At 40.7% G+C, this 15,122-nt stretch overlaps 1 protein-coding gene across 6 annotated transcripts in view; it reads right to left on the bottom strand.

Moving 5' to 3' along the window:
• RFX3 (regulatory factor X3) overlaps positions 1–15,122 on the bottom strand; it is a 252,819-nt gene that overhangs the window by 75,144 nt on the left and 162,553 nt on the right. For all 6 annotated transcript variants that reach the window (XM_077817624.1, XM_077817628.1, XM_077817625.1 and 3 more), the window contains one exon: positions 1,891–2,149. In XM_077817624.1, the coding sequence (XP_077673750.1) occupies positions 1,891–2,149 (259 nt within the window). The remainder of the gene's footprint in view (positions 1–1,890; positions 2,150–15,122) is intronic.

Consider the following 15,122-nt stretch of genomic DNA (forward strand, 5'->3'; position numbering starts at 1 on the left):
TCAGACTGCTGAACTTATGACATATTATTTTATATGGTAACAGAACGGCATCAGAATGGCATCATCCTATTAAACACAAGATTATATCTGTGCTGGTAGGATCAGGTAGCTTTCTTGCTACTGGGTTATAAAGAGGGGACGTTATTATTCAAACGTAAAGCCATTAATAATAGCTAAGAGAACACAAGAAAATATTTGCCATTTAATTTTTTTTCTAGAAACATCTGTTGTGGAGTTGACCCTTCTCTTCACTTTTGCCTACAGGAAACTACTCTAGTTCTGCACCTATTTTTTAATCCTAGGACGCATACTAAACTGGCTGTAAGACCAAAACTGCAGAATTTCTTCAATTTCATTGAATTGGGCTATAGAAGGAACTAATGCAAAATGTTCTATATAAAAGCCATGAAAAGGAAAAATATATGATCAGAGATTTTTTAATTAAATAAATCTGATTTATCAGTGATACTCCTTTAAGAACCACCTTTTAAAGTTAAAATACTGTAAATGCTACAACATATAATCCTTTTCCTTTAGTGATCAAAAAACATGCATATAAAAACTCCTGCTGCAGGCTGAATCTCTGTTCTCTTAATTTTCCAATATAACATGACTTAGGCTATGATTCAGAGTTCTTTACCTTTTTTCTTTTCATTCATAACAGTCCTCAATAAAAGAATTTACAATACCATATAGTGACGGCAGTTTCAATGTTAGCGGGAAATATCACCTTTTACTTTTAATAACCCAGATTGCATTTAGTCCTTGATTATATTAATACAATTAATTGTTATTTTACAAGATCATTTGAATTATCTGATGCCACAGTAATGGCCTCATCATTTCAAATGCATGCGGCTTCAAATGTTGACATATTATTTGTTGATTTTTACTGATTTCAGCTGTCTCCAAAACTAAAATCCCTTAGTTTTTTAGTAACTTTTTGCACTAATATATAAATACTATTTAGTCATGCTCCATCTTGCTATTATTCTCCTGAGGACATTTTTCAGTTTGCTCTTTCTACTTCACTTTCCATAATTTCACTTGTCCTTTAATTTCTAATGTCCATAATCGGGGCAGAATTTCCTCAAGGAGTAGGTAAAAAATGTACACTAGAGCTATTCAGCAAGGATACAGTAAATATAAACCAATTTTTCTTAATTAGAATCAGGACTGACTAAGTTCTTAAGGGAAAGGACTATGTTTGCCTTGTTTGTCTATATAGGTTAAGGTCACCCATCACTGTGGTAACAGAATGCTTCTTAGTATCTATATTTAATACACCTAGTACAATGAGGCTCTGATCCTCAGAAGATTGGGGTCTTTGGGAGTTACCAGAAATATAAAATAATAATTGGGAATGACCAGAAATAATAAATAATAATAATAAATAACAAGCAGAACAATACTAAAAGTTAATATAGTGGAACTATTCAGAATTAGTGGTGACTATTTTGAGATATGATACAAAATAAATACCAAAACTGGATTTAGAAAATGCAATGAATGCAAAGAAGTTACATATATCTGTAGGGTTAAGATATTAGTTATAAAATTCAATTATATAAACAAAGTGTTCCTTGCAAGGTAATATTTTGTTTCTTTTTCAGAAAGCATAAAAACATATGTCCAACAATTTAAGGCCCTGATCCTGCAAATACTCAAGCATGCACACAACTTTATGCACATGAACAGCATAATGAACTAAATGGAGTTCTTCATATGCACAAAGTTAAGCACCTTGATAAGTGTTTGCAGGATGGGGATCAAAATTACTTATTTTTTCAAACACATTATTTCAGTTACAAGAAACATACATAGTCATAAAAGAGCACAACAGGGACCAGGAAACTTGCTCTAAAAATTTATGTAGTTCTGAATACTTACTGTAGCTGGGGAGGCCCGCATTGTGTGAGTCACTGAATGAGCAGAATTTTCCATTGAATTGCCAATCAGATAGGTCCCTCCAGAGCTGCTAATGAGTTGTCCTCCTGTGACACCCATTTGAATCCCTCCAGAGCCCACCATACTATGAGATGAGACCACTGTTGTCACTTGTGCAGAACCTCCTTGAGTATCAAAGTAATTCCCCCCGGTGTTTTGGCTATACATCTGGGTTTCTGTATAAGGGTAAGTTGTTGTTCGGCTTTAGGAAAAGAAAAAAAAAAAGGTATTTATTTGTCTTCTTTATTGGGTGAGTGCAATGTTAACACTGTGGAAATGAGTATACAATCAAATTAAATAAGACTGGTGCACAACCCATGCACTGACAATAGCATTTTGCAATGTCTAAGCATTGAGTAATTGACTTCCATGACTAAGTATTGAAATAAGTATTTTCCCCCAATATGGATCATCAGGTGGGCTTGAACTCCAACCTTTCAGATCCTCAGCAAAACCAGGCCCTATTTGGCAATTTTAATTTTTGTCCATAGAATTTGCTGCAGAATTCACCCCCTTGTTGCAGGATTGCATCCCAGAATCTGATTGATTTTCAGTTGCATTTTTAGACATTATTATTGCAGAGAAAATCTCAAAAATGTGAACCGAGTTTAAACCCAATCCAGAGTCATCTGTCTGCATCTGCGGAGAACATGAAGCAATAGCTCTGGGAATTGTGACCTGCCCCAATCATCTTAATCAGAGGCACTTTGAAATTCTCTGGCTGAGCAATTTGGCACTTTCCCAAGTTGCCATGGAATTCAACTTTTTTGTCACAGAATTCACCATATCCCTGCAACTGCGCACCTGATATTTTTCTTCCTGTCTGTGTCCCTACTAGGGTTGCCAGGCATCCAGTTTTTGACTGGAATGCCTGGTTGAAAAGGGACCCTGGCGGCTTCGGTTGGCACTGCTGATCAGGCCGTTAAAAGTCGAGTCGGTGGCGCAGTGGGGCCTGGGGTTAATGCAGGCTCCCTACCTGCCCTAGCTCCGCGCAGCTCCCAGAAGCAGCCTCCAGATTCCTGCAGCCCCATGGCACATGGGCGCCCAGGAGAGCTCTGCACGCTGCCCTGAGCATTGGCTCCCATTGGTCGGGAACTGCAACCAATGGGAGCTGCGGGGGTGGTGCCTGCAGGGCCGCAGGGAGCTGGCGACCACTTCCTGGGAGCCGAGGTAAGTGCCACTGGAACCCCGCAGCCCCTCCCCCACCCCAACCCCCTGTCCCAGCCCTGAGCCCCCTCCTGCACCTGAAACCCCTCATCCCTGGCCCGACCTCAGAGCCCACACCCCCAGCCAGAGCCCACTTTCCCTTCCACATTCAAAACCCCTCGGCCCCAGCCTGGAGCCCCCTCCTGCACACCAAACACCTCATCCCCAACTCCACCCCAGAGCCCGCACCCCTCCCGCATCGCAACCCTTGCCCCAGCCCGAAGCTCTGTCCCCTACCCTTAACCCCTCATTTCTGGCCCCATCCGGAGTCCATACCCCCAATCCAGAGCCCATGCCCCCCCCGCATCCCAACCCCCTGCCCCAGCCCAAAGCCCTCTCCCACACCCCAAACCCCTCATCCCTGCCCCACTCCGAGCCCTCACCCCCCTTTTGCACCCCAAACCCCAACCCCAGGCCAGTGAAAGTGAGTGAGGGTGGGAGAGAGTGAGCAAGGGAGGGAGGGGAGATGGAGTGAGTGGGGGGCGGGGCCCTGGAGAAGGAGCAAGGGAAGGGGGTGGGGCTGTTCTGTTTTGTACGATTAGAAACTTGGCAATCCTGGTCCCAGCTGTGCCAGAATCTGGCTGCTGCCTCCTGCCCTCCAGAAGGGTGAGTTAATTGGATGGCAGTGTATGCTGCCTACATTAAACCATGAAACCAGACAGCACAGGGTGAGGGCACCCAAAATTACTATCCTTCTGGACAACAAGGCATGGGCAAGACTTTCTATGCACTTGTCAACACTACTCTATAATTATTCAGAAGAGTCCATGTGCATAAGGCAGACCACTCCCCTTTCCTCACAAGGGGTTGAGCATTCTGCCTTAACAAAAGAGTCTAAGAGACTGGAACAGGAAATAGATACCAGGTCAGCTGCTGAGCAGTGCCCTACTGGCCATGACAATACATTGTTCTTTTAAAAGAACAAAGACTTACACTTGATTTATTAACAAATCAGCAGAGCAAGGGCTCAGTGGTAATTTATCCTTCTCTAGATTCTGCAATCTATTAGCTTTTAAACAATGGCAGAATCACAGAATACATGGGGCCATGATAATAGCACAGACCAGAACTTGATAGCTTAAATTACCTTTACACTCTGGCCATCATGAACTCCCTCGGGATTCTTCCTTGTCATTCAGAGCCACTTTAGAAGCTATGAAGCTTCACTTTAAAAAATTTTAATGCTTTTAAATCCTTGTGCTATACTATTATTGTCATGAGAGGGTGGAGCTTCTAAAGTAGCTTTTGAAGTTTTTTTTTTTTAAAATGATTCCAACCTTCTTTGTAAAGTCTATTGAGATCTATACATGAAAAGCACTATATAAGAGCTAGGATTTTTATTATTAATTATTATTATTATTATTATTTCAAAAGTATAAAAACAGCCGTGAGAATTCACCACCAATCTAAGAAGACTGCAGCATCATACAGAATAAAACAAACAAAAAAAACCTGTGAAAAAATATTTGGTGAGGAGGGAGTTCCTGGATGTGCGTTCTACTCTTTAGTAACACCTCTTCCTGAGAACTGGAAGCATTCAATCTTGTGCATCACAATACACCACCAGGCATGCCAGTTACTAAAGTTCTGTGCATGCCCTGTTATATTTTATTGTTTACGTACCATTTTCCTCTAGAAATTTTCAAAAAAAATTAATACTACTAAAAATAAAACTTTAGGGACAAAAAAGTTGTTTTACAGAATGAGTAGTTTGTAGCACATCAGAACAGAAACCAGCTATCCAATTGTGAATTCAGTAAATCTAGGCATTACTGTAATGCTACTACTAAAATAAATTTGAAGTTGCACAGCTGAATTTCTAACAACTGACTATGGGCACCTAAATACTGTTACTATGTTTGTTTGTTTTTTAAATTCTTCAGTTTCTACTGTCATACTTTTTGGGGAAAACGTATATAATAATCGTGAATAAATGCACTGATACAGAAAGGATAAATCTTGTTATTGTTCTCCCTTAAGTTTAGACTGTGTGTATGCACACACACAGAGAGTGATGTATTCCCAGCTGACTCTATTATTAGGTTTTATGTAAACGTCAAGACTCTGATCTGTTCACTTCTATAAATTAGTGCTCCTTCCAGCCATCCCATCATGCCTTAGCCAGTACCTTAACTCTGCGTGACCCTGAATTTTCTTTGAACTACTAATTCGCTAGGTGATCACCATCTCTGTATTTATGTTTGTATGTAGGGGTTGTTTTTCGTTTTAGAACCACTTTTACTTATACTGTCTTCTTCAAAAATATTTTTTCCTCGCAATGAATTTTCTTCCTGTAATGTCATGTTTTACTTTAAAAAAAAAGCAGCCATCTAATTATACAATTTTGAAGCTGGTTAAGAATCTGAACTCAGGAATGTGCACTCAAGTTGAGCCTATAATTTTTGAGTGTTAATCATCTTTTACTTTATTTTCAGAATCATTATTCTCCAATTGTAAACTGTAAAGATTGAATTATTAATTCACATTGCTAATTATAAGCACTCTCTTCCAAATACAATTCTTGGAAAATACATGAAATAATCAAAATTATAGATACAATATTATAAATTTATATAATATTATAAATTTATATATATATATATATATGTAAAAAACACACACACAGATATCTAACATTAGAAATATTGGCATATATTACAGTGACTGTAAAGGGGTAGTACACTTCTGTGTTTAAAATGAGGGAAATGACTTTCTTTGCAATCCTATTAATTTTTCTGTAGTTCTAGTCCACATAAGAAATAAAGGGGCATAATTATAAAACTCAGAATTACTCATCAGACTTTTTTGTGGACTAGCCAGTCTGAGCTGGTAGAAATGTTTGTCAGAAGTTATACTTAAAGTTTTGAAATGTAGATTAGCCTTACACAGGATATAACCATTTCTGAAGGGACTATTCATTGAGCTATATAGAATATGGTGGATGTAAATAAAAATATGGATAGTTCCATATAATGAATAAGGAGCTGTGGACCTAGGATTGTGCATGGAGCTGGTAACCCCATCACATAAAACAAATATAGTACAGGAATGAATGCTGGCAGCCATATTGGTGTGCCACAGGCTCCAAAAAGACATCAGCTTCATCGGAAGAATATGATAGGCATTAGTCAAACCCAGAAGGAAGCCTATGTCCTGAAAAGTACATTGGTCAAGATCAGATCAGTGATGAAAATCAGATTTTGGAATGTGAGAATAATATATGAAACTACTAAAACTGCTAAAAAAAGAAAGAAAGAAAAAGGACAGCTATCATCTTGATGTCCTTGTTATCAGTGAGTGTAGGCGGACAGGTTCAAATAAACTACATTTCAGAGAAACAAATAAGATCATAATCTACTGTAGGAAAGTAGATGATAGCCATGAAGCTGGCACAGAAATTCCAAAGTTGAAAGAAGCTGAGCAGGCACTAAGCAAGTGGGAATAGTTAAATTAAGGAATTATTGGAACTTGTTTTCAGACTAGATTCTTCAAACTAACAGTCATACAATGCTATGCACCAAACCAGGAAAAGCCTGGAAAAGAAAAAAATTGTTTTTTATGATTTGTTATAGGATGTGTTAACCAAAGTCCTCAAATATGATATCACAGTGACTATGCATGATTTTAATGTAAAGGTTGGAAGTAATAATCATAATGTAATAAAGTAATAATGATTGGTTGGATATGATTATGGGCAAATGCGGCAGGGATTTGGACATGAATCAAAATGGTGAACAACAAGCAGAAAGTTGCAGTGTGAATGACCTAGTGATAAGTGGAGCAACACCCCCTTCCCGCATAATGAAATCCATAAAGTGACACTGAACTCCCCAGATGGTACTGCAAAGAACCAGATACATTGCTTCTGCATTTCAAGGAAGTTTTGCAGCTCGCTGGCAGATGTATGTGCATACAGGGGAACAGACATGGGAAGTGACCATAATCTTTGTATCACTAAATTGAAGATCAAGTTAAAGAAGAAGAATGTGGTTAAAAAAAGGCCATGAAGCAAGTGTGCAAAATTAGAAGACCCAGACACAAAATGTGCTTTTCAGTTTGAACTGAAGAACAAGTTCAGTGTTCTCATGGAGTCAAACTGAAGGAAACAAAGAAACTGATACTATGTGAGAAGATATCAGAGAGTGTATCTAGAAAGTGCAAAGACAGTCTTAATAGCAATGAAATTTAAAAGGTATGGATGGTCTAGTGATGCACTTGGGAAGCAGTGGAAAAAAGAAGCGTAAAGCAAAAACTTACGAATGCTAAGACAAGAAGAAGAGACAAACAAGTAGCAAGAAGAATACAGAGCTCTAGACAGAAAGATAAAAAGGAGTGCTAGAAAAGATAAAAAGGCATTTATTGATAGAATCTATGAAGAGGCTGAAGATGCCAGCCAAAGAGGTGAATTTACTACTTTGTGTAAAACAACCAAACAGCTAATAGGAAACTCTAGCAGTATTGGAGGACCTACTAAAGATGCAAATGGAAAGACACTAAGTACGGAACAAGAACAAAGGAAAAGATGAGCAGAACATTTTCAGGCTGTTTTAAATAGACTAAGTCCAAGTGAACTATTAGAAATACATGATGAAGACCTACCACCAGAGCTTGATATTGATTTAGAAGACATTACAATGGAATAAGTTAGAAAAGCCATCAGTAAACTTAAAAATGGGAAAGTAGCTGGAGAGAATAACATTACCAAAGAGATGCTTAAAGAAAGTTATGAAAGAGCCCTCTATGACTTTCCTTGGGTTTTTTATAGAATATGGAATGAAGAAAAGAACCCATCCCAATGGAAGAGGGGCCTTATTGTAAAATTGCCAAAGAAATGCGACTTTACCAACTACAATAACTGGAGAGAAATTATATTACTCTCAGTGGCTGGGAAAATCACGTGTAACATCATCCTGGAACCTTTTAAGAAACATATAGATCTCCAACTTGGAGAAGAACAAGCTGGTTTTAGACCACTGAGATAATGTGCAGACCATATTGTTGTTCTCAGACACATTACAGAACAAAGTGTAGAATGGAAAGCCCCTCTTGTGATAAATTTTATAAATTTCCAGAAGGCTTCTGACAGTATACACAGAAACAGTCCTTGGAAAATTATGGCATACTAGGGAATACAAGCAAAAATGATTAAATAGCAGATCTATATCATAATGTTGAATGTGCTGTCAAAGATGGTGACAAAATCAATCAATGCTCTGCAGTGACAACAACTGGAGTAAGGCAAAGCTGTATTATGTCCCCACTATTGTTTGCATTCGTCACTGGCTATGTCATGAGGAAAGTAACCACAAAAGATAAGCAGTGAATTTTATGGATAAATTATAAAGCACAATTTGATGACTTTGTTTTTGTCAATGACATTGTCCTGATTAATCAACATATCATTTAATGGAAGAAAAGACCCAGCTTTTGGCAGACACAGCAAAACAAGTTAGCTTGTTCATCAGCAAGAGAACGACAAAAATATATGGCCATCCAACACCCCTAAAGCAACCATCAAAGTAGATGGAGAAAACAACAAAGAAACACCAGAAGAAGTAAGTCATTTTACCTGGGGGTTGAGATGTGAAATGATGGTGACACTATGCTATATATCAAACAACAAATATCAAAAGCAGCACGACTTACATAAATTTGAAAAGATTTGGAAAAGTAGCATGATTGGCACTAACACAAAACTATGAATTTTTAACACTGGCATCATGTCTGTCCTCCTTCATGAACCACAGTCACGGAAATCTACAACAGAAATTGATAAGAAGATCAACCCATTCCAAAGTTAACAACTACAAAAGATTTTCAGAATTCACTGAAAAGAGTTTCTTGCAACATCAGAAATTCTAAGAAGAGCAGACCAATCTGAAGCATTAAACATGGTATGAAGAGGAAGATGGACATTTTCAGGACACACTTTAAGGAAGCCACCAACACCATTTCCAATCAGATGATAATATGGAGACAACATGAACAGAGAAAAAGAGGATGGCCTAGAGAAACATTATGCATAATAACAGAGCAAGAAGCCAAATCTATTAACATGACACCCAGGGCTTGTCTACACTACTGTGTACTTAAATCTACCGTGGTGTCTTCACTGCAGTAAGTCGACAGCTGACGCTCTCCCATCGACTCCACTTGCGCTCCTCGTTCTGGTGGAGTACCGGAGTCTATGAGAGAGCGCTCAGAAGTCGATTTATCGCATCTATACTAGATATAATAAATCAACCCGCACTGGATTGATTGCTGCCCCCCAATCCAGTGAGTAGTGTAGACAAGCCCCCAGAAGCCTGAATAGACCAGCACAAGACCGAAATAAATGGCAGAAACTGATGGGTGCTCTTTGCACCTGAGCGTATGAGAGTATATAGAGATAAAGAAGACAAATATAAATTTACATTTAAGATGTTCTAGCTGTATATTGGGGTATGCTAATTTTCTACAATTACCATAGACACTCTCTAATGTGTCTAATATAAATGTTATGTTAATGTGCACAGATGGTAATTCAACTGCAAAAGAGTCAAGAAATTCAAAGTTATGGCTCCCACAGCAACTGTATCATAACTTTCTTTCACATTTTGGCTTGAATCCCATGTCCCAGCATAATGACTGAATAAACAGGTTTTATGCAGGGCGCTCCTTGGGAGCTACACTGAACAGAATCCTTCATTCCCAAGATATAGAAAGGAAATATTGCAGTTTGTGGGCTGCAATAGCCTCCATAGTCCCACCATATGAAAGTATAGCCAGCAGATCCATACAGTCAGAGGTCCCCCATTCTTGCTGGTAGAGAGCAACATTCTCAAACACACAAGGGGTGGCGATTTCTCCAGCACAGACTCTCTAAACCATTGGAAGAGAAACAGATCACATGGCTTGAGGTTGGATGGTCTAATAGAATGTCATTGCTTCCAACGATCAAATTTCTGTTTAACTAAAGAAAACACATAAAGTCTAAAGAAAGGTAGAAGGACGGGTGGGTCTACGTTTATCAGAGAACAAAAATTACAGGTAAGTAATTTGCTTTTCTCCAGTAGTTAATTATATACATAGAGTAAATCTACTCTATGTATATTCTATATATAGAATAATTACATAAAATATATCTGCAACAAGAATAACTATATGAGAGAAAACTTACACTAAAACAGGGTTGCATGATAATACAACATGTAGAAATTCCATTGTGACATTAAATGAATAATGTTGACAAACCATACAGCCTACATATTATTGATTATACAGACACTTCCAAAATGTGTTAAGAAGTGAAAATAAATATGTATGCATAAACAGCAAGACAGTTTTTGTACAAGGAGACAAACACTGCAGAATCCAGTATTCAATCCAGTATTTCTTGCTCATGGAAATAGAAATGTTTTAAAGTCCACTGGACACATAGCATTTAAGAAAAGTTTGGACTCATGAAAATTGAGTAAATAAAAAAAAGTTCCCCTGTACTTTGAAGCCTATGTTCTCTGAGGACTCTTAAGGAAGGGAAGAAGGATGGGTTGGAAGATCCACACTGACTATAATATCTCAAAGAAACACAGTTTCTAGAGCTTAACTAACCATTCTTTCTTTGTGTATGTGTCATCGTGGATTCCACTGTAGATGGCTGGCACAGAGCATCGTCTTCAGGATGGCAGGCATGAAGAGCACCAGATACATTAGTCAAACAAGGATGGGAGTACTGCTCTTCTGAACCTGAACCTACTAGCCAAGTGCAGTGCACGGTGCTCTACATATGTGAGCAGACTGCTCCACCTAGCAGAGTTCAGATACTGGAACATTTCTGAAACAGGCCAAGGATGTTGCTTGACCTCTGACAGAGTTAGCCTTGATAGTGGGGGAGGTATATTTGACAGCTGGCAGCACAGATCAGACACAGTCTAAGTTCCATCTTGATGCCACACTTGGTAAGAGGGAATTATGGGAGGGTTGTGGCTGCTGTGCCCTTTATGTTCTTGTACAGGAGCACAAGGAAGCACAGGACACAAGTGCAGCCCCAATGGACATTGCTACTGAAAAGAATTCCAAAGAAGGTGGAGATTGCTCGTGCAGTAGGGCTGGATACTATCTGGAAGGGGAGACTGGAGAAATAGAGTGCCACTCTCTCCTAGACTCCAATGCCCAGGTATCCATTGTACATACCACTGAGACCGAGAGGAATCATCAACCCTATAAATTAGCTGTCAGGGTGGATAACAGAATGATGCTTCAAGTTCTGGGAATGTGGCACACAGCCATCAACCTCGGGACGGACTTCCTGAAGAAATACCATGTTGCTGTGAATTTCACCAACTGTTCCTGTTCTCTGTTGGGAAGGTGATTTCCCCTGTTCACTACAGACGGCCATGTGGAAGTGCATGGAGAGGTGGTAGAAAAAAATCTGATGGAGTCTCTAAAATTGAGATGATTATCCCAGGCAGATCAAAGGTGGGTGCCAAGATGATGAAGGTGGTCTGATTGAGCCCTAACCTTCAAATAGGCTGGAGCTCCTCACTGGACACTCGATTGGTAGGAGCTGATGTGGCAAATCCTGGTATGGATAGCCAACATGTCAACAAAGCCCATTGGTCGTGTATCAGCATAGGGTGATTGGCACACTTGAGAGGGGTGTGCTGGTCCTGCAGAAAGATCACAAAACCAAGAACCCAGTTGATGTGAGGAAGTTCAAACCAGACCAGGGTCAAGGCAACAAAGGGCTGGGAAGAAAGGCTCAGAGAGATGCAGGACTTGAGTTCAAGTTTAAACAATACAGTCTGAAGCTTGAACAGATGTGAACAGTACAGGAAGTTTTGTTAGAATATGCAAATATATTTAGTCATGGTGACCCATCATCTGGGATGCACTGTGTTAATAAAGTATTGGATCAGTTCTGGGAATGCCAGACGTATCAGTCAAAGACTTGGAAGGATCCCCATTCATTTTCAGCAGGAGTTCAAGCAATGACTCACAAGAAATGGAGGAGAGTGGGCTCATTAGGCCCTCTGTGAGCCTGTAGGCTGCTCCAGTGATTTTGGTGTGGAAGAAACATGGACGTGTGTGGGACTGCAGGGATTATCATAGACTGAATTATGCAACTGTTAATAATGCCTATCCCTTGCGCCACACTGACAACACATTAGATGGCCTGGTTAAAGACTGATGGTTCTCCACCCTTGACCTGGCAAGTGGGGATTGGCCAGTGTAGGTGTATCCAGAAGATAACGCTAAAACAGCATTGTGCACAAAGCAGGGACTTTTTGAGCTCAACATGCTGCCATTTGGTCTGTGTAATGTGCTAGGTACATTCCAGAGGCTCATGGATATCGTGTCAGCAGACTTGCAGAAAACATCCTACCTAGTGTACCAGGATGAGATCATTGTGATAGGCTCAATTTTGGAAGAACATCTGCAGAAACTGAAATCAGTACTCAAGAAGTTGAAAGGTGCCAATCTGAAAGTTAACGACACTAAGTGTCAGCTTTTTCTTTAGCGATGTGACATATTGGGGCACATGATCTCTATGGAGGGAGCAGGCCCAGATCCAGAGAAGGTGGATATGTCAGAGCACGGCCTGTATCTTGGTATGTAACCAAAGTGCACAGTTTCCTACGTCTGGCCTCCTACTACAAAAGATCCGTAGCAGAATTTGCTGTCTTGGCCAGCCCCTTACACAAAAGCCCCACCAGATTTGAAGTTCTCTGGAAATGTGGAAGACAACGGGAGAAGATTTAACTGACACTATATCTGCGAAAAGGGAATAGCAGGTTGGACATCGCTGGATTCCATTTCGCTGCCACAGATGGTAAGAGGAAACTATGGAAAGGACGCGGCTGGTCCAGCTTTTATGCCCTCACATGGGAGCACAAGGAGGCACAGGCTGCATGAACGGTCCCAAGGGACGCTGCTATTCAAAAGACGACAATCTCATGAGCATGGGATGCATGCACAACTACACTGGGATTTACACTGACATAAAGTAGAATCTTGGGTTCCATTCCAAGCTCCAGAGGAGAATGTGCTGTAACAGGCAGACTCTTCTGCCCATTTCCCCACGCATGATCCATTCTGACCCATCCCCTCCAATCCTTGTCCCAGTCCTGTCTCTTCCCTACCTCTGGCTCCTTATCCAGTCCCACTATCCTTACCTAGCCAGTCCCAGTCTCCACTGCTCAGGCGTCTCATTCCAGTCCCAGTCTCCTTGCCCATCCATTTCCAGTTCCTCCCTACCCCCAACTCCTTGTCCCCAGTCTCTTTGTCCATCCAGGCCCAGACCCGCCTGTCCCCCCATGGCTCCTCATCTGAACTGCCTCCATCCTGGTCTCTAGTGGTCCATCCATGCTCCCTGTGCCCACTGGCTCCAAATGGCACTCTCTCCCCCCAGGCTGCTCATCTAACTTTGGTGCCTCCCCCCAAGTCTCTTGTATCAGTCTTACTGCCCAGTCAATCCCAGTCAGGTCCCCTGGCTCTTCATCCAATCTCTTTCTCCTGGCTGTCTACTGGCTCCCAGACACTCGTTCCTCCAGCTCCAGTTGTCTTGCCCAGCTAGTCCCAGTCTCTGGCTCATTCTGTCCCAGTCTCCCCTGGACCCCAGTCCCAGCCTCCTTGCTCAGCCAGTCCCAGTTTCCCTCTCTCCCACAACCAGCTTGCAGTCCCAGTTTCCACCCCACATGCTCCTTTTCCCAATCTACTCTCACTGCCACCCCTTCTCAGGCCTGGCTTTTCTTCCCTCTGCATTCAAATCAGGCAGCTTCTTCATCCATGCTGCTTGAGCCCAGCAAGACAGTCACTGAGAGCAGAGGAGAAAGAGATTCCTTGCTCTCAGTTCTGGTCCCACACACAGCATACCCTGTAGTAGGCCAGAACAGCAATTGCAGGGGGAGTTCTGTTCAGCCCTGGGTTGCAGCATGCCCACTGCAAACAGAATCTTTGGAAAATGTAGCTACTAACATCTAAGATGTCTCTACTGAGCGTGTGTGAAATGCAATTTTTCAAAGGATTATAACTTGGCCAAATTTTGGCAGATGTTCACTGGAATGGCAAAAGGCATATCCCTGAGACAAAGGCTACCCCTGCGAAATTTCAAGTCTGTGCTCCAAAGAATGGGGGCACTAGGGCATTTCGCCAGAAAGATAGCCAGAATTTTTTCAGACGGACAAAACAGTGTATAATAGCTGAACTGTTCTACATGAAACTTTTCAGACTAATTTAGCCGAAGGCGGACACCCAACACACAAAATTTCAGCCCAAATGGTTAAAGTTTGGCAAAGTGATAAGAAACTGAAAACAGGGTCTTATAATTGGAAGAGTTGGGCAATCTTAATAAGAGGCAGTACTACCAGCCCTGCCTAGAATAGGATAGTTGAGTAGTATGTGCAAGAGAGAAGGAAAACAAGCAGCAAGGCAGTATGTGCAGTGGGTCACTGGGAGAAGGCATAGGAAGACAGGAAAACCATGTTGTGCTGGAAGGCACTAAAAGAGTTAACTTTGGAAGAGTTGCTACACCTGGAAATAAAGTTGATTCTGCTGTGCCGCTTTTAAATTATCAATAAATAAATCTTTGCTGATACCACACATGCTTCTGTGTGCTCCTTGCTCCTAAATGCACTCACAACACAACACAGATGGAAGAGGAAGATATCTGGAGAAGGGGACCATGTAGCACTAACTGAGACAAGGTTACTCTTATTTCCCTCCTGAAAGGGAAAGAACACATCTCATTAAACAGAGTAAAAACACATCACTTCTTTTCCACAAGTAATTGTTGTAGTTGCCACAGGTAGTGCTATTGCAAGTAGGATTATAATTGGAAGGGGACGTGGCCAATAACTTGAGTCTTTTTTTATGAAAAAACTTTATTGCAAAGTTAGATAATTCTTTCTATGGCTAGGATTTAAACTTACCCATAAAACTAAAGGTTAAAAAATATGACAGAATATTGTAGATGTAATTGTTATGTAGGT

Source organism: Eretmochelys imbricata, chromosome 5 (assembly GCF_965152235.1).
Source record: "Eretmochelys imbricata isolate rEreImb1 chromosome 5, rEreImb1.hap1, whole genome shotgun sequence".
NCBI classification, from domain to species: Eukaryota; Metazoa; Chordata; order Testudines; family Cheloniidae; genus Eretmochelys; species Eretmochelys imbricata.